Source organism: Beta vulgaris, chromosome 1 (genome assembly GCF_026745355.1).
Source record: "Beta vulgaris subsp. vulgaris cultivar EL10 chromosome 1, EL10.2, whole genome shotgun sequence".
Classification (NCBI taxonomy): Eukaryota; Viridiplantae; Streptophyta; class Magnoliopsida; order Caryophyllales; family Amaranthaceae; genus Beta; species Beta vulgaris.
Genome location: NC_079202.1, coordinates 33,876,779 through 33,896,278, shown reverse-complemented (window position 1 = coordinate 33,896,278; position 19,500 = coordinate 33,876,779). Strand labels below are relative to the sequence as shown.

At 37.3% G+C, this 19,500-nt stretch overlaps 1 protein-coding gene across 1 annotated transcript; it reads left to right on the top strand.

Annotated features, from left to right (window-relative positions):
- The first annotated feature begins 13,124 nt into the window (after positions 1 to 13,124).
- Positions 13,125 to 18,044, top strand: LOC104896329 (LRR receptor-like serine/threonine-protein kinase RGI5). The gene is made up of 2 exons (XM_010683073.4): positions 13,125 to 16,709; positions 17,426 to 18,044. Exons 1-2 carry the CDS (start codon positions 13,853 to 13,855, stop codon positions 17,809 to 17,811), a joined length of 3,243 nt encoding a protein of 1,080 aa, XP_010681375.1. The 5' UTR covers positions 13,125 to 13,852; the 3' UTR covers positions 17,812 to 18,044.
- Positions 18,045 to 19,500: the final 1,456 nt, after the last annotated feature.

The window sequence follows — 19,500 nt, the reverse complement described above, 5'->3', positions numbered from 1 at the left end:
GGTGATAGCTCCATAGATTCCGAAGGTTTTGGCTAGGTCGTAATGGCAAATGTTAGAAGGAAGGAAATCAATGAAGCAAGTTTTGGAGGCTGGGGTAGATTTGACTGGGGATTTCCGGCGATTGACAATGGTCCATGGCTGTTCAAGTTGGAAGACGCTCTTTCTCTCTCTAGAATCTCTCATCTCTCTTAAACAGCTTAATCCTACTATCTTTCATTCCATGTTATACCATAGCTCTGTACTTCATATGCTTTTGTGGAATCGATGTACGTCCCAAAAAGGAGTTCTACTTCATTAACAGTAGCCTCCTCCGAGAATAAATAAAACAAAGCTATCAAAAAAAAAAAAAAAAAATACCTCTCGGTATTACATAGAAGATAAAATTTCATTCTCAAATAAAACCAAACACATAGTATTAGGTATCAAGTTCCAAACCTATATTCCCTTGATTTTATTCCTGATTCCAAACCCATACCACTAAATGAACCAAACGCCCCAAACTGATTAACTTGGTATGAGTTAGCGGGCATATATTTTTGGAGTGGTGATAAAAGGTAAGGGGATGTCAAGTTCTAAAGCACTGTGGGAATTGAAACCCCAACTTTAAGGTCATAAGGTACTTTCTTCCACTAGACCAAACTTAGCCTAGTTTCTAAATGTTTATTTTGTTGCCTCTTATTTGCTAGATAGTAGGAGGAATTCTCATTGATATTGGTGATAAGGGGTGTGTACGAACCGGTCCGGATTCCGGTCTAGTTCTTAGTCCACAAAACTCCCGATTCCATGTTTACGGTCCGGTCCGGTCCAAACTCGGAAAATTCCGGTCCGGACCGATTGGAACGGAATTTCTATTACTTTAGTGGAAAAAAAAGTTTGTGTTAAAATTTTTTTAAAAAGGTAGAAAGTTAGAAATTTAAAAACCTACTATTTATTACATTAGGATTATTGTTATTAAAAATATTAATTTTTAATATATCAAAATTATAAAATATATTTAAATAAAATAAGAAAGATTTTTTTTAATATAAAAATATATATTTCGGTGCAACCGGTCCCGGTCCAAGAAATAGGTAGATTCCGGACCACCGGTCTAGATGGTTTCGGTCTGGTCCTGGACCAGTGCACACCCCTATTGGTGATACATATACACAAGAAGTGGTCATATTCAGGTTGGGATGGATGTTATAAAACTATATATTAAAATTTTTTGTATCTTAGTTATATTTTTTTAAATTGAATTCAAATTCAGAATTTTTTTTTCATATTCGATATTATTACTTAATTAGGTAGGAACGAAGTCAAATACAGACTATGTTATAACATATTATCACAAAAGCTACAGTGTGGAACAGGAAAAAAACCCTAGCCGTTTTTTTTCTCTCGACCCCTCACTCTCGCGAAACCTAGCGGCGCAGTAACCCAACAGGGGCTCGACGACCGCCTGCGCCGCTTTGGCACGGTGGCCGTCGAGCCCCTCCCCTCTTTTTTCCCCTTTTTGCTCACTCTAGTTTGGCGGTGTATTGAAGCGGACTTAGTTGAAGTTTTGTGTTCGTCCTCTGGTTTCTTTGGTGGTGGCGCAGTGGTCTAACGTCGCCGGCGTTTGCCGTGTCTGATCCCCCACCCCTGTTTCGTCCTCCTTCCAGGTTTGTCGACCTTTTCATAGGTTTTCTTCACCCCCCCCCCTTGCTTCCTGTCGTCCAGTCCTCCCCTCCCCGTTCCCCTGGTTTAGTTTTAGGTGGTTTTGGTTTGGGCTTCCCCTCCTCGTTCCCCGGTTCTCGACTTTCGTCGTGTGTTAGGTCCTACTATCCCCTCCCCCGTTCCCCTGTTCTAGCTAGTGTCCAGTTAGTTAGCTGTTAGTTTCCCTTCCCTATCCCCCTTGTTTTGAAGTACAATCAGTCATAGTATCCCCTTCCCCGTTCCCCCTTGTGTTTGTTGTTATCTGCTTGGTTAGGTTGTCAAGGAAGCATTTTTTTGGTACGTGAAGTGTGAATCGACGTGTAGTTTTTGAAGGTTGGACGGTGTCCTTACCGGCGTGGTTTATGAGTCTGTTAGGCTGTTTCGTTTATATTATCTGTTTTAGCTGTAGTTTAGTTTTAATCGATTGTTGTTTCAATTATGCTCATGTAATGGTTCCACGGTTGGGTTTGACGAGAGGAGATTGTCGTATTAAAAGTGTTGTGGTTCGATCTGTTGGCTTACAGATTGCTAGTTTGGATCTTAGGATCTGTATTTTGGGTGAATTTCTTTGTTGGAATTCGTCCTCGGTTCATGTGCTGACTTTCAGAGTCATCACAATTCAAAAATGCATCTTGTGGGAGGCTCTCCAATTTATCTTGGGGCAAGTTACGACCTCCACGCATTTTGAGTTTCAGTCTCGTGAGACTAAACTCTGGAAACCCTCTCAGAAGGGCCAAAAGTCACCAATGGACATGACTTCATTGTTACTTCAATCAGTAGAATCCCAGGAAGCTATTTTCGTTCAAGGGCCTTGGGATTTATCGTCTAGAAGGCATCTACGTCTACTAGATGAGTTGTGGCACTCCTTTTCAACATATCGTCTCGATTTTGTCTTTCATCAAGTTTCCTCTCATATCGGGTCTTTTTCAAGACTTCCAACCCATCCTTCTTCAAGATTATATTGGACAGACTTGTAGTAGCTTGGTTTTGTTTCATAGTGTCTGTAAGAGCAAATGCAGCTCCTTTAGTTTTGTTTGCTTGTTGTATGTATGGTTGTATTAGCATTAGGTTGTACTTTCTTTTTCAAATTAATGCACGTTTTCTCGTTGTCAAAAAAAAAAAAGCAAAAGCTACAGTTTTAGAAAGCAACTGGTTGTTGCTTTCGAGGAAGCCTCGGGTCATTACGTATAATTTATTTATTATTTTTTATGAAATTAAATGAAACTTGTGCCTCCATATCAGCTTATGTATTTAGATGCAACACGTAATGACCTCCAATGCTTCGTAACTTTCAATTAGTATTGAGTATCAGGTGTATAATAAATTATTTGTGATATTATTCACTTTACGCAAAATGGGTCACTCTTTTAAATCAAAATGAGTCATATATAACTAAAAAAAAATTGCTTACCTTAAATGAGTCACTTGAATATAAGTGAAAGTGACCCCATTTAGAACAAAATGTTATCTGGTGTAAAAGGTAGCTTTAATTTTTATCTTAATAGATCACTCATATATATAAATCTATAAGTGTCTATTTAACACAAATAGTTACCCATGTCGATCTCACAAATTAATATCATACAACTTATCGATCCGTTAAATTAGTTGATTCGACACAACAAAGTTTGTAATATCATTTTTCAGGTTATAAGACACGTTACATTTTCGTTCCTATTTATACATTGATTGGATTTAACTACAATATATTTTTCTCAAATTTCTCCTTCAAATAGTTAATGTTTGTCTGTTTCTATCGTCTAAAAGGCTAAGCATAAATTAAGGTTTGGTGGGCTCATTAGAGATTTATCTAATGCAGCAAAGTTGATTTGATGTTTCATTATCACTATTATGACAAACGAAAACTTGATTGGTAACATGGGGGTATATTAGTATATTACTCATTTAATCATTTACTTAATTAGTCAATTAATGTAGGAGTTGAATTGGTGTATCAACTTAATAAGCATAATTACTTCTACTTACAATTGGAAATCAATATTAGCTTGTAGATGAGTTGGTTAGTGCATTTACATCTCAAAGGAGAGGTTGTGGGTTTGAGTCTTAACACCCACATTTTTATTGTTAATTTGTGTCAATTGCTTAGGAGGGGGGAGAACATGTGGCAGCATGACAATTATTTGCTTTGAGTTTTAGATATATATTACTATATTTACTTGACGGTTCATAGTGCAAATGTAATAACCATTATTGTCAACTTATGGGGAATACATGTAAAATTTTACATGTCACCTTCCTCTCAAGCGTTGACATGATCAAGACCGTGTATACCTCATGGCCAGGGTATAAGAGGGTCTACCATCTTAGTCCCATATTAAAAAGGGGACCTAAGTAAATGACTCAATATATAAACTTATATTAGGCTAAGTTTGGTCTAGTTAGTTTACTCAGTCTTTATTAGTTTACCTGTATTCCGTTTTGGGATGCCCCTTATTAGTTTACCCTTTTCTTTTGTTTCTATTTTTGGAATGAGACCACTAACTTTCCATCATACATAGATTCAACTTTGACATAAAATAATAGTTTCTCTTTCCTTCTATGTCCCACAACATTGTTTCTCCTAAACTTTGTACAAAAGAAACGGGTAAACTAATAAAGATCGAAAGGAGTATCTAATAATGTAAATTTTATAAAGTTGATATTTTCTAAACTTGAATTAATAGAAATCCAACACCATCTTACATTTTGATTTGTTGTATATACTCAGTTGAAAAATTCGATCAGAGGAAGTAATTCTTTTTCCTAATAGGTGAACCCATTTTTTCTCAAATTGCCATATACATGTATATTCTAAAAAATTTCGCTAAAATTTTCCCTAATTAGGGGACCGATTTTTCTCCTCCGCTGGGTCTATCAAATGTCAAGGAGACTCCATACATGGTTAATTAAGTAATATATAAAAATCAACATTGACCCTGTCCAATCAGAAAATTAGTGGGTTTTACGCATGATATTTTGGCATGCGCCTCGGGCCCCGTTTGACCCGATTTTTGGAGGAATAGGGATGACAACCAAAATTTGATTATTTAAGCGTGACCCTACTTAACGGATTTAGGAGCAGAAAAGTTGGTCGTTGACTCTGGCCCGAAATAAGCCCCCTTTTTGGGGACAAAACTCATCCTGATCCATGATTTTCAAGGCCACCAATTGACAATGGCACAATCACATTCAACCTTGAAACCCCCTAAGAAGAGGAGATTGGATAGGCATCAACAATGTTATACGATTATAAACAAACTACTTGGTACCAAGATTCCTCATATTGGTACCATATGCTTTTGTATTTGGTAAAAAAGACAAAGTAGAAAAAAAAAATCAATGGCATCCTAACCTTTCCTAAATGACACTGGTGCTAAAATAATACTGGCATGATATTTTAGGCGAGGAAATAGTGAGAATAAAAGGTAAATCATATGATGAGGAGTGAGTTAGAGAGAAAGAATAGCCATAAAAGATAATGCTGCAAGTAAATTGAAGCAAACAAAAATGATAAGTGTTGCAAGTAAATAAGAACGAATGAAGTATCATTTGCAAACAAATAAAAAGTTTGTTTGTTCTGATTTTAAAACCTATTTTGTTTGTACTAAATGCACTTGCATTTGGTACCTATTGAAGAGAATTTCTTTACGATAAATGGGCTTGATATCATTATTTTCAAATCAGCAATACATCGTAGCCAAAGCCACTCATTAACAATAAGTTAAGAGGGGTGGCCTGAATAGATTGCTCTAAATACCATACATCATAATTGAAATAGAGTAATGTTTGCAAAATCGAGGCTCCTTCAAAGCCTTTTAACACATAATGGAACTTCTATAGCCAAGCAACAAAATCTGAGTTTCTATGGAGTCCTTGTTTGGCTAAAGCATCCGCCACAATGTTAGAGCTTCGGGTTTGGTGATGGATGAAAAGCTACAATCCTCATTTTTAGGCAGATTTGATGAAGTTGAGAATGAAAGTTAGATGCCAGGAGCCACGTTTAGGTTGAGAGCACCATTGCACCGCATTATGAGAGTTATATTCAATTTCAATCTCATGAGACTTGAATCTTTCACTGTTGAGAGAGATCTGAATTGCATGATGAATTGCTAACACTTCCGCTTTATTAATTTCCATTGGTGGTATTGGATAATAAAACACACGTACAAATTCTCCTTTACAATTCCTTAATACACCACCAATGGCACACATGGAGAGGAGAGAATTGAAAGAATCATCCACGTTCCACTTGAGCGTGGAAAGAGTCTAAGCAGACCAGTCCAAGGCCTTCTTCGGGGGGGGGGGGCAGTGATTGAGAAAGAGTGGCTCCATTTGAGACAAATTGGATTTCTCACAACTTCCTCGGGTGAGAATGGGAAGGAGATATCATAGACTTTTGTCCACCAACCTATTCTCAAAAGATTCTAGTCTTGAATTTCGAACAAGTTGCTTAGATTTGCATTGAAAATTTTGGCCTTACGTTCCTTCCAAAGAGACAATACAATCACAAAGAAGCTTGATTGTCACACCTTTTTGACAAAACTATTTTGCAAGGGTAAAACTACTGGACAAAAGCACCTTCAAGAGAAGGACATACCAAAGATAGCTTTCATAATTGCACCACCAGGCCCAGATTAGCCTTGAAATCAAATAATGGAGAAATAAGTGAAAAGATGATTCCAAGGCCTATTTGCATAATATACATACATTTTCAGATTCAAGTATAATATTGAGGCGAGCCATTTTTTCCCGAGTGTTTAGCTTTTCCATTAAGACGAGCCATAAAAAGATTTCTATTATGTGGGGGACCAAGCCATGCCATAGCTTTTTCTCAACATTAGAGAGATAGGATGCTTTCGATTTTGCAAGTTTTAAGTATAATGATTTCACGGAAAAAATCCTGACTTATCTGGTAGCCATATCAACTTATCCTCATTTTTAGGGTCAATATGGACCTGATTAAGAAGATAAGAGAGTTTTTCCCACTCCTCCAAATCACGGGCCTAAAACCCTGTTTCCAGTTGAGATTCCAAGCCCAAAGACAATCAGTGCACGAGCCCGTCTAATTTGTTGTGGCCATATGAGAAGGGGAAATAGAGAATAATCTTGGGAAATTGTCTTTTAGAGCCATATCTGAGGCCCAAATATCAAACCAAAAGAGGGTGCCAACCCCATTTCCCAATTGTCTTCTTATGCAGTTTCTGATAATGTTTCTAGCATTTGTATTACGGGCTAGGGAATTACAAATATTTTTCCACAAGCCACCTTTATTAACATCTAAAATTCCAACCATGGTTATATAAGGGGGGTAATTGTACTTTTCCTGAATTACTTTCCTCCACAAGGCAGATGGTTCAACAAAAAATCTACTCAACCACTTGAAAAGTAATCCTTGGTTTCGAAGCTGGAGATTACTCACATTCAAACCTCCCTGTAATTTTGGTAAGCTGAATAATATCCCATTTAACAAGGGGGAAGCTTTTTTGTCTACCACTCCACTTCATAAGAAATTTCTTTGTATTTTTATGATTTTATTTCACTACTCCTTGGGGGATTAGAAATAGCGACATAAAAAACATGAGGAGGTTGGAAATAGAGGCCCTTATGAGAGTAAGTCTCCCCCTCCAAAGAGAGGAGTTTGCTTTGCCATGTTGCCAATTTTTTTCCATTCGGCTAATGACACTATCCCATAAACTAAGTCTTTAATAATTGCCTCCAATGGGTATTACTAGACATGTAAATGAGAATTGACCTACTTTGCAATGAATTAATATTGCAGTTCCTTTAATCCATTCATCATCAAAATTAACTCCATAAAGGGTAGTTTTGTGGAAATTAACTTTTAGGGCGGAGGCAAGAATGTCTACGAGAGATTGGGGGGAAGGATCACAAAAAGTTATGGTATCATCTGCATATTGGAGGTGTGTGAGAATAGGGCCATCCTTACATATTGCCACTCCAGATCATAGATTCAAGTATGTGGCTCTTTTGATCAACAAATTAAGAGCCTCAACAATAAGAACAAAGAGGAAGGGTGAGAAGGGGTCTCCTTGCGGGAGACCCCGATGCAGTTTAAAAGAGTCTGTTGGTGTACCGTTCAATAGGACCGACGCAACTGCTGAGGAAATACAGGGGGTGATCCACATACACCAAGTGATTGGAAATCCCATTTTTAATAGAATCCAATCCAAGAAGTCCCACGATATACAACCGAAGGCTTTATGGAAATCCAATTTTAAGGTCACATCTTGAGATTTTTATTTTTTGCAAGAGTCTAAGAGTCCACCCGCCACTAGAGCCCAGTCAAGGATTTGACGACCTTCAAGGAAGGCCGATTGAAAAGGGTTGATCAAATATATCGTTCATTACCTCCTCTAACTTGTCAACAAGTAGTTTAACAATTATTTTATAAATGCAACCGACCATGCTTAGCTTATGGGTCGGTAATCCTTGAATTCTCGCGGGTTTTCAATTTTTGTATTAATGGCAATCAAGGCAGCATTACTACTCCCATTAGGAAGATTGCCAGGTTTCTTCAACAATCGAATATACATCCTCCTTTCAAGTTACAAGCTAGCATGATGAATTTAAAGTTGAATCGAATCTGGGCCAGGGGCCTTAGATGGGTTGCATGAATCAACAACATTTATCTCAAAGTCAGAGAAGGGAAAGGTTAACAATTCAGCTTGAAGGGCATATTTTTTTTTGAAATCGAATTCACTAAAAGTGGGCCTTTTTTTTTGCAATCTTCTTTGAACAAAGTAGCGAAGTAACTGACAACTTCAGATTTAATTTTTTCCGGGTCATAAACATCACAGTTATTGCATATTAGAGATGCAATATTATTTTTCCTTCTCCTTATAGATGCATAAGTATGGAAAAACTTTGAGTTTCAATCCCCATATTTCAGCCATTGGGCCCGAGAATTTTGGGCCGAAAACATTTCCTTCTTTTTCAACCATGCCCAGAAGGCAAATTGTGCATCTCTCCTTGCCTTAAACTCATTCTCATCTAAATTTCTTTGGTTTGCCAGACCATCCCATTTATGAATTTCCCGTTCTAGCTTTTTTATGTTATCATGAAAGTTCCCGAACTCACTTACATTCCACACTTTCAGGTCATTTTTTACTAACTTCAGTTTCCCCATAAGAGATTTATCATGGGAATTGATCCAGGCTTTCTTAATCACCTCAAGACATCCTTTATGCAAAAGCCAAGTGTCATGCAACCGAAATGGTTTCGGCCCCCAGTTGATTTTATGGGTTAAAATCAATGATGGACAATGGTCAGAAATACTACGTTGAACGATAGAGACCTTAAAGACTGGGAAGGTTTGGTCGTTCCATTCAGGCTGGACAAGGAGCCGATCTAGTTTGCTTTTGGAGGCTCCCCAAAACCAAGTAAACGAGTCATCCGAGGCTGGAATTTCAACTAACTGGAGATCTAGGATGAAAGAAATGAAATCCGAAGACCTTGTAGGATCTATCAAGTGACTTTATCTATCTTCTTGGCATAAGACTTCATTGAAGTCACCAAGAATCAAGCAAGGTAACTGGGAATGTGAGCAAAATTCGACACCTTCTCTCCCAATTAAAGCTCTTTGGGCTGTGCAACAGGGATAAATGTTCACCAGCACACATCTGAAGTTAGTTGATAAAATGGTGCCTGAGATTGCGATCCAAAACCTCTCAATTTTACAAGATCCCAATTCAAACTTACTTTTCCTTCAAAGGAAAATATATCAAACCACCTGAAAGTCTAATTGAAGGAGTAATGCACCAAGTAGCATCATCAGTGTTCTAGAAGGAACGCATTACAGGGGGGGTAAAAAGTAAAGTTTTGATTCTTGAATGAAGGTAAACCATGGATCATTAGAAGCGACAAGTTCTCTAAGAATGCTTCTTTTGATTTTTGTACCCAATCCATGAATATTCCAGGAAAGCATTATCATGAGAAAGTTGTTATTTTTGAAAAGAAAGGGGAAAGAGGGATTTATTGATTTTCCTACCATTCTGCTAATTGGCGAGAGATAATGTCTGCAATTTTATTTTGAATTAGAGCAGGGGGTCAGAGAATGTCAAACCCAATCTTAAACTAAGGTCCAAGATATCAGAGGCAATGGAGAAATTTTTCTTTTTGAGGGGAGAGGAGGGAGAGGGAGATTTGAGTGAGTGAGGTTTTGTCATTTTGGCAGACAATAGGCTTTTTCTTTTTTCTTCGGGAGTTTTCAGCTTCTCTTTTGGGCATGTTGAATTTTGATGGGAGATGGGATAAAATCTTCAAAGCTCGGAGGCAAGGAAGGCCCAGAAAGAGAGTAAGAGGGGTCCATGAAATTGGATAAATTTTGATTCTGGAGAGGGTTGAAATTTTTGAAGTGTGAAGGAGAAGGTCCAAAAATAAAAGGACCACTGAGTTTAGCTTTTAGATTTGACTAGGAGGAGTGATGGACCTAATCAGAGAGCTTTTTTAGGGGCTTGAATGGATGAGGTTTTTCATTGGTGACAATATTAATTGGCCTGACAGTAAGTGGGGGGACATCATTATTGCGATTGGATGGGTGGTGGGATCCATGAGTGATATTTTTTGGGCAGGTGAAGGGGTGAGAGAGGAATGATTATTGCAATCATTGGGTGGGAGAGAAATGATTATTATTATTATGGGGGGACATTGAGAAAGAATTTGAAGGGGAACCTTTTATGGGGGAGCAACTTTTCATTCATGACATCATCATCCATTCGAGACTCATCATCACTAGTCACTTTCATATTACCTTTTGACTCCATGTCATCCTCATGCAAATAACCACCAACGTCACCTGAGATTAGTGAATTCTGATGATTTGTCAGCTGAGAGTTTATTGTACTTGTATGGGCAAGAATGATGATTGGCTTTGATTCTTCCATAACTGAGATTTTGAACCTTTTTTCCTCAATGTTAAGTAGAACTTGATCATTAATTTTGAAAACAGTTAGTAATTAACATGATTAATTCTTGCAACGTTAAATCTAGAGTATTCAACTGATTGAACCTTCATGTAGATACATCCAATTTTTATAGAAAATGTCATACTTCCAAGATGACAAAGGCACTCCATACCCATGTTTCACACCATGTTGTTGTCGACGAGCTGTTTACATCTCGAACCTCCATAAACAATCTGAGTAGCCACTTGCTTTCTAGTACATCTTTTTTTATCCTCCAATGACTCATAAAGGAAATCGAATAGCGCATTGCCCCAAAGGTTGAACCTTAAGGCACGTGACGCCTTCCGCAAATGTTATTGTATAAACCTGTTGGGTACCAAATCGTAGAGGGTTTCCCTAAAAACAAGGTGCAAATGAGATGGAATAGGAGAAATAGTTACTAGCGAACAGTTCGACGATGAACATTGCTTTTGATAACTACGTGACCCTCGATTTAGTAACTATGGTTACTCGATATATTTTTTTAGAAAATTTCCTTAATTATGTTTTATCCATCTTTCGATGTACAACTATATGTTTTTGGATGTTCAACAACAATATTATGGATACGTAAACATAAATTTTGTATGTACATAAAATCTAATGGATGTAACGCTAAAACTATTATGGATGTGAAGATGTAGTTCTTAGAAGAACAAATGAAATCATGGATGTACAAAATATAATATGGATATATTAATGGATGTAAGAGACAAAAACCATTATGAATGTACAAATATTGTTTTGGATTTTTTAACTAGAATAATACAAATTTTTGCACGTTCTCTCACAATAATACAAACTTTTGATTGTTTTAAAATAATACAAACTTCACAATAAAATTTTTTACAGTAGGTCAAGTTGACATGTGACCCTTAAAACGTGTAAAAAAAAAAAATTAACAAAACAAAATTTCTTTCTCTCCCCCCCTACCCCAGCCCCACCCTCACCCCCACCCTTCCCCGCGGAACCACCCTCCCCACAGAACCACCCTAGCCTCACCATGAAACCACCCTTCCAACCACAAATCCTCCCTCCACACTTCCAAAGCTGGGCAGAATCACCCCACCACCATCAAAATAACCAAAAAAATATTGCGACAGATAATCGCCATGTCATATCATATATTTCAATAAACTATCAATCAAAATTTGATGCAGGATGAAAAATTAATATTAACAACAAACTTCAATTAAAAAAAAATTTGTACACATTTGTTTAATGCAACAATCAATCAAAGAGACAAAAATTCACTATAACATCCAAAAATCAACAGAAATCCGTAAAAGAACATGCAAAAAATTCCAGAAAATCGGAAATCTAAGCAACTAAAATACGCAAATCGTTAATAAATGAGATAAAGACAAGTAACCCACAGGTGATCGTCGGAGCAAAAAGGGAGGAAATAAGTAGATAGAAACTGACTTTTACGCAATCGAAACCACTAGAGCACCTCCACCGAATTCGAAACAGTCACCACCGCGAGCACAAAACTTGAAAAGATCTGGGTTGTGGAGGTTTTGAAATTCAGTGTTAGTTTATAGCGATTGTGGAGGAAAGGATTAGGAGGTGTTGGTCGACCAATTGCACAAGAAAAGAGAGAAACTTTAATGGCGGAAAAGAGAGAAGAATAAAAGGAAAAAAAATGGAGGAAGAAGAACCAGAGCAAACAAAGAAGAAGGGAAAATAACGAAAAAAAAGCATCGGTTACTAGTTTACCTACACCAACAAGTGACTAAACCGATCATGACCAATTGGAGGAATTTTGGTCAAAAGTTTGTATTATTAAAAAATAACCAAAAGTTTATATATTGTGAGAGAACGGGCAAAAGTTTATATTATTTCAGTTAAAAAATCATATAGTTTTTGGATGCAGAAAATATAATAAGGATGTATTAACATAATTTTTGTGGATGTAATTCATTTACAATACAAAAACCATTATTGGTGTGCATATATATTTTTGGATGTACAAAAAAAAAATCATATTGGTGTACAAACTAGATTTTGAATTTACAAAATATTATGGAGGAAGTTAACAAAGTAAAAAATGAGGTTTTTTTTTTATATAATTTAACCAAAATGATAAAGTTCTTATCTTTTACTGATTCTCAAAAGTTTGTGTATTGTCTAAATTGAAAAGGTATAGAACTAGATAGGTCTTGGCAACATAATTTTCTCTATCCACTTATTTTACAGGAATATATTTATGTATTAACATATGATCATGATTTAAATAAATGGATATTATTGAAAAATTCAAGTGACTGGCGAACTGTTCACCAGCCTGATTCATGGAGAAATATGTAGAGTGGATAAAAACGTATCTTACACTCTGATGAGAATGGCAGTTTTGTTTTATTCCCCAAAATTTCTAAAAAAAAGATTTTTTTTAAAAAGTACTATATTGTTAATACTCCCACAGTTTATTAACTATTACAAGTTACAACTAGCATGCAATTAAGAAGAAACAAAAACCCAAAAAAGCAACACATTTGTGGCGCCGATTTCACGGCACTTGAAAAAATACTTTTATATACAAAACCCCCAATTTAAATATATCTAATTCCAACCTCTTTCTTCCTTGTTTGGCACCCAATAATACTATACACTCACCAGCTTCAACAGCCTTGAGCACAGAACCCAGTGTCACTACTCCCTACCCACCCTACTCTTCCATAACCAAACACCCCCTTTTTCTCTTTCTCTATCTCCCCCATGAAAAAATCCAACACAAAACAAATACTAGTAGTTCAAACCAAACTTATGTGAAATATCTATCTTATTCAATCCAATAAACTTTCTCTATTATATCCAATATCCATTTTCAGCACCAAGTACACCATATAGCTTCCACAACGTTGCGGCGGTACCGGTACCGGTCCCGGTAAGAAAGCTGCATTTTCTCTTCATAGGAAGAAACTAATCACCCTTTGATAATATTCTCAAACTTTTTATTTGTTTTCAGTTTTTGTGGGTGACTACTAACTAGTATGTACTAGTAGTAGTATTTTCACATGCACTTAGTTCAACAGTACATTTATGTGAAGTTTAAGCATGAAAGAGATAAACTTTAGTCTCCTCCTTGGTTAGTGGCCGCATTTAACCTTCACCACCACCACCACCACCGCCACCACTACATAAACTTGGCATTCACAAATTTTTAGCCTAATACATTATTTCCTGTTTTGGTTTTAAGGACAACATATATAATGGAGACTTCTCAACTTACATTGTTTTATATCATCATAAACTTAATTTGTATGATTTGGGTAGTCTCAGTTTCAAGCTTATTATCATCAGATGGTGAAGCCTTACTTTCACTGTTATCAGGAGCAGACCCAGTTTCAAAATCATCCTCTTCAGTACTTTCAACATGGAATCCTTCTTCTGCAACTCCATGTTCATGGCAAGGTATAACTTGTTCACCACAACAAACAGTCATTTCTCTTTCTCTTCCTAATATTTTCCTCAATCTCTCTTCACTCCCTTCCCAACTTTCTTCTCTATCTTCTCTTCAATTCCTTAACCTCTCCACCACTAACATCTCGGGAACTATACCGCCTTCTTTTGGTCTTTTCTCTCATCTACGCCTTCTCGACCTCTCGGACAACAATCTCTCAGGACCCATCCCTAAAGAACTTGGACAACTCTCTTCCCTTCAATTTCTTTACTTAAATTCTAATAAACTCTCTGGAAAAATCCCACCTCAGCTGTCTAACCTCACTTCTTTACAAGTCCTCTGTCTCCAAGATAACTTACTTAATAGCACAATACCATCACAGTTGGGATCTTTGCACTCCCTTCAGCAGTTCAGGTTAGGGGGTAATCCTTATTTAACAGGGGAGATTCCTCATCAATTGGGTTTACTTACCAATCTCACCATATTTGGTGTTGCTGCAACTGGGTTATCTGGTGTGTTGCCCTCTGCATTTGGGAACCTTATTCATTTAGAGACCCTTGCTGTCTATGAAACTGATGTTTCGGGGTCGATTCCTCCAGAGCTGGGTTCGTGTTCCCAGCTGACTAATTTATACTTACACATGAACAAGATGACGGGGGAGATTCCCCCGCAGTTGGGAAGGCTTCAGAAGCTCACTAGCTTACTCTTATGGGGTAATTCTCTGACAGGGAGTATTCCTGCCGAGCTTTCTAACTGCTCGTCATTGGTTGTGCTTGATTTATCGGCTAATAATCTGTCAGGAGAGATTCCGGGTGAATTGGGAAAGTTAGTGTTGTTACAGCAGATTCATCTGTCTGATAATTCACTCACAGGTTCAATTCCTTGGGAATTGAGCAACTGTACAAGTCTGACTACGCTGCAGTTGGATAAGAACCAACTTTCAGGTTCCATTCCTTCACAGATTGGTGATCTTAAGTACTTGCAGAGCTTCTTCTTGTGGGGGAACTCGGTATCTGGGACTATTCCTGCTGAGTTTGGCAATTGCACCGAACTTTACACTCTTGATCTTTCGAGGAATAAGCTTACTGGGTCGATCCCCGAGGAGATCTTCAGGTTGAAGAAGCTCAGCAAGCTTTTGTTGCTGGGGAATTCGTTGAGCGGTGGGTTGTCTCCAGGTCTTGCGAATTGTCAGTCTTTGGTCAGATTGAGGCTTGGAGAAAATCAGCTTGCTGGGAAGATACCGAAAGAGATAGGGCAGTTGCAGAATCTTGTGTTTCTTGACTTGTTCATGAATCATTTCTCAGGTGGGATCCCTCATGAGATTGGCAATATCACTGTGCTTGAGCTACTTGATTTGCACAATAATCATCTGACAGGAGAAATCCCAGCTGAGTTGGGAAAGCTAGTGAATCTCGAGCAGCTTGATTTGAGTCGAAACAGCTTCACCGGTCAAATTCCTTCAAGTTTTGGGAATTTCAGCTACTTGGATAAACTCATCCTCAACAACAATTTATTATCAGGGCAAATTCCAATATCCATCAAAAACTTGCAGAAGCTTACACTACTTGACTTGAGCTCCAATAATCTCTCAGGAGCAATACCCCCTGAACTCGGCTTCTTGACAAGCTTATCTATCAGCTTGGACTTGAGCCATAATGCTTTGAGTGGTGAAATACCCGAGCCTTTATCTAGTCTAACACAACTACAGTCTCTCGATCTTTCTCACAACACATTTTCTGGAAAAATCGTTGTCCTTGGTTCATTGACAAGCCTCACTTCATTGAATATATCCTGCAACAATTTCTCAGGCCCGATTCCTGTTACTCCATTCTTCAAAACCCTAAACTCAAATTCCTTCATTGAGAACAAAGATCTCTGCCAATCACTTGATGGCACTACATGTTCTTCAGACTTATTCAGGAGAAACAGGTTAAAATCTGCCAAAACTGTTGCTCTGATATGTGTGATTCTAGCTTCTGTTACGATAGCACTTGTAGTTTCATGGATGGTTATTACACGAAACCGGAAGTACTTACTCAACAAATCAGGTGGAAACTCGGGTGCTATTGCAGATTCAGATGATTTCTCCTATCCTTGGACTTTTATTCCTTTCAAAAAGTTCAGTTTTACTATTGACAACATATTAGACTGCTTGAAAGATGAAAATATCATTGGAAAAGGGTGTTCTGGTGTTGTGTATAAAGCAGAAATGCCTACTGGGGAGCTCATTGCTGTTAAAAAATTATGGAAAACAAAGAAAGAAGAGGAAATAGTAGATTCTTTTGCTGCAGAAATCCAGATTCTTGGGCATATTCGACATCGGAATATTGTCAAATTGTTAGGTTATTGTTCAAATAAGAATGTGAAGCTACTGCTTTACAATTACGTATCAAATGGGAATTTGCAGCAGCTGTTACAGAGTAACAGGAACTTGGATTGGGAGATAAGGTACAAGATTGCTGTTGGATCAGCACAAGGTCTTGCTTATCTTCATCACGATTGCGTCCCATCAATCATTCACAGAGATGTCAAGTGTAATAACATACTTCTTGATTCTAAGTATGAAGCTTATCTTGCTGATTTTGGATTAGCTAAGCTCATGCATTCTACAACATATCATCATGCAATCTCCAGAGTTGCTGGGTCTTATGGATATATAGCTCCAGGCAAGTTTTCTTCATCTTCAATTACTCTTGTGTTATCTTTTTTATTCAGTTAACCAACATGTGCATGTTTGTTTGTTTGCGTTTAAAAGTGTCATCGCTTTGCCAAATCTTGTCAATAACTGTACAGAATTATTTGCTAATGACTCTCTTCAAAGTTCAAAGTTTCAATACATGACAAATCCTTGTCACATTGTTTGGGACCATGTTTCTATGCCACGGATTATGTGGTGCAGATATTGAGGAAATAAACACTGCAACTTAGTAAAATGCAATAATTTCTACTGTTCTTGGTTTTTGTCATGGTGTAACTAGATTCTTTCTTCAGCTTGGACTTTTTTTGGTTGTTGAGCTTTAATATTCAAGTTTCTGTTCTCCTTTTTTCTTTTAACAGCTTGCTAGTAGTAGTCCTATCATGTACTTTCGAATTTTAGTGATTAGAATATTAAATTTCCTAATATGTCAAATTGATCGAAAATTGATAAAAACAGAATTGGTGTATAGGGTTTTTACATAAATTCCTATCATATCCTTATTTCTATGTATTCGTGATTTGTGATTTGTGATTTGTGATTTGTGACTATGTGACAACTAAATTCAGGCTATTGTAATATAAAGGAAAAGGAACTTTGGCATGGTTGGATCAATTATTAAGTATGCTACAGTTTTCCTACATTCAAATAACACTTGCACTCTGAAAATGTCTACATATGGTGCAGAGTACGGTTACTCCATGAACATAACAGAAAAGAGCGACGTTTACAGTTATGGAGTAGTCCTTCTGGAAATCCTAAGCGGCCGCAGTGCCATTGGAAACCAGGTAATGGGAGAAGGACAACACATAGTTGAGTGGGTAAAGAAGAAAATGGGAAGCTTTGAACCAGCAGTATCAGTATTAGACACAAAGCTTCAAGGACTACCAGATCAAATGGTGCAAGAGATGCTTCAAACACTCGGTATTGCGATGTTTTGTGTGAACTCAGCACCGTCAGAGAGACCAACCATGAAAGAAGTAGTAGCCCTTCTCATGGAGGTGAAAACAACTCCTGAAGAATTAGGAAAAACTTCTCAACCTCTAATAAAACAGCCTTCAACACAGAGCTAATTCATTTGATCCCTCTTTTCTTTTGCTACTTAAATGTAGTCATTTTAGCTATGGATTGTAGGAAGCAGGGGGAAGAGATGGTCCTTTGACTCAGAAGGTTGGTCAATGATAATTTCTTGTACAGCTTTGTAGGAACATTAATGTGTTTAATCCCTTCATGTTCATCTGCTCTATATTCTTTTCTTTTTGTCATTTGAATTTCCTCAATAAACATCTAGTTATTGACTGCTCAATGTTTACCTTAACACTATTAGAAATTGGACATCTATCTTAGATATGTTACTTAAAAGTTCGGGATGCGTTCACTATTTATTAGAGGGAAAGCAAAAGGCACACAACGTATCTAGTGAAATTAGGGTATTGTGTGTGCAGCCTGGGAGACAACCAAGAACAAACCACGCCTGCAATTCATAGTCCACATGGCTTTCCAATAAACTATCATTATTATGCTTCACTTGGCTCCAATTCCCCATTTGACTGCCTTTCTCAAAAGACTCCATTTAATCTATATCACTACATATATATAAAAACAATTATCTAATAATCAAAATACATGAGAGTGAATGATTCACCATAATAAATTCATTTGATAATAACTGCAAAATTAACCACACATCAATAATTTGATCACAAATACTTCCTCCGTAACAAATTACTAGCAATATTTGACATTATTTATGAGAGGAAAATATTCAATTGTTGCTAGTAATTCGTACGGAGGGAGTATGTGACCTACATCACTCATACTCTTATTTTTCTCCACTTACCCAAGTTGCATCCTCGACACTCCTACATGGATATAAAAACCTAACACTTCATTTTGAACTACACCCATAAAATATTTTCATTAAACAGATGAGTTGGACTCTTAGACATGAGCATGTGCCCAAAATAGGTACTCAAGTCTGAAAAGCAAAGGTAAAAGAAAGGTTGGGTTTAGTTTGATTTCATGTCCAACATGCCTGCCGGCAAAGGGACATGGGCGGACTACCAACTAGCTAGCAAACCAAATCCTATGTAAATTTACATGATATGCTCAGCCCATGTTCACCATTCTTTCATATTGTGGGGCTAAGAACAGCTGTCCTACCATGAACCTATGTTTTGTATGAAAAAACATCCACTCTAATAGAGAGTTATAAACAAAATACAAACGTAAGCAGCAGTATAATCTTGGAGCAGGTCTGCGACACTGATCATGGTTAAAAGCAACATATGTATGTATCTTTAGCCAATCCAAATATATATAGAGAGAGAGACGAGCAATATAGGCAAACCACAAGATCTTGTGTGCACTCGATGCCTACCAAACTCCGACTAATATGGATACACGACCAATTGGGGGTAAAACTCACCAACAAGTGTCAGTGTGTTACTGTATCCTGAAAGTTCAAACCTGAAACCTTCATATTAGCCCTTTACCAACTCATCCAAACACTTGTTGATTTTAATTAATAATATCTTGTGCACCCAATGCGCGGAAGACAAGCAACTAACAAACATGGCAAGTGTCTTGGTCGCGTCTGTTTTAGACCATCACAATATGCAAAAATCAATCATTCACAAAACAAACAGAACTTTTAGAAAGGGGGCGGGGCCTTCTACTTTCCCAGGAATTGTCTCATTCTAAATTCTTCCTAGCCAACAAAACTTTCTTATCCTCAGCCGTTTGAGAACCCATATCTTCAG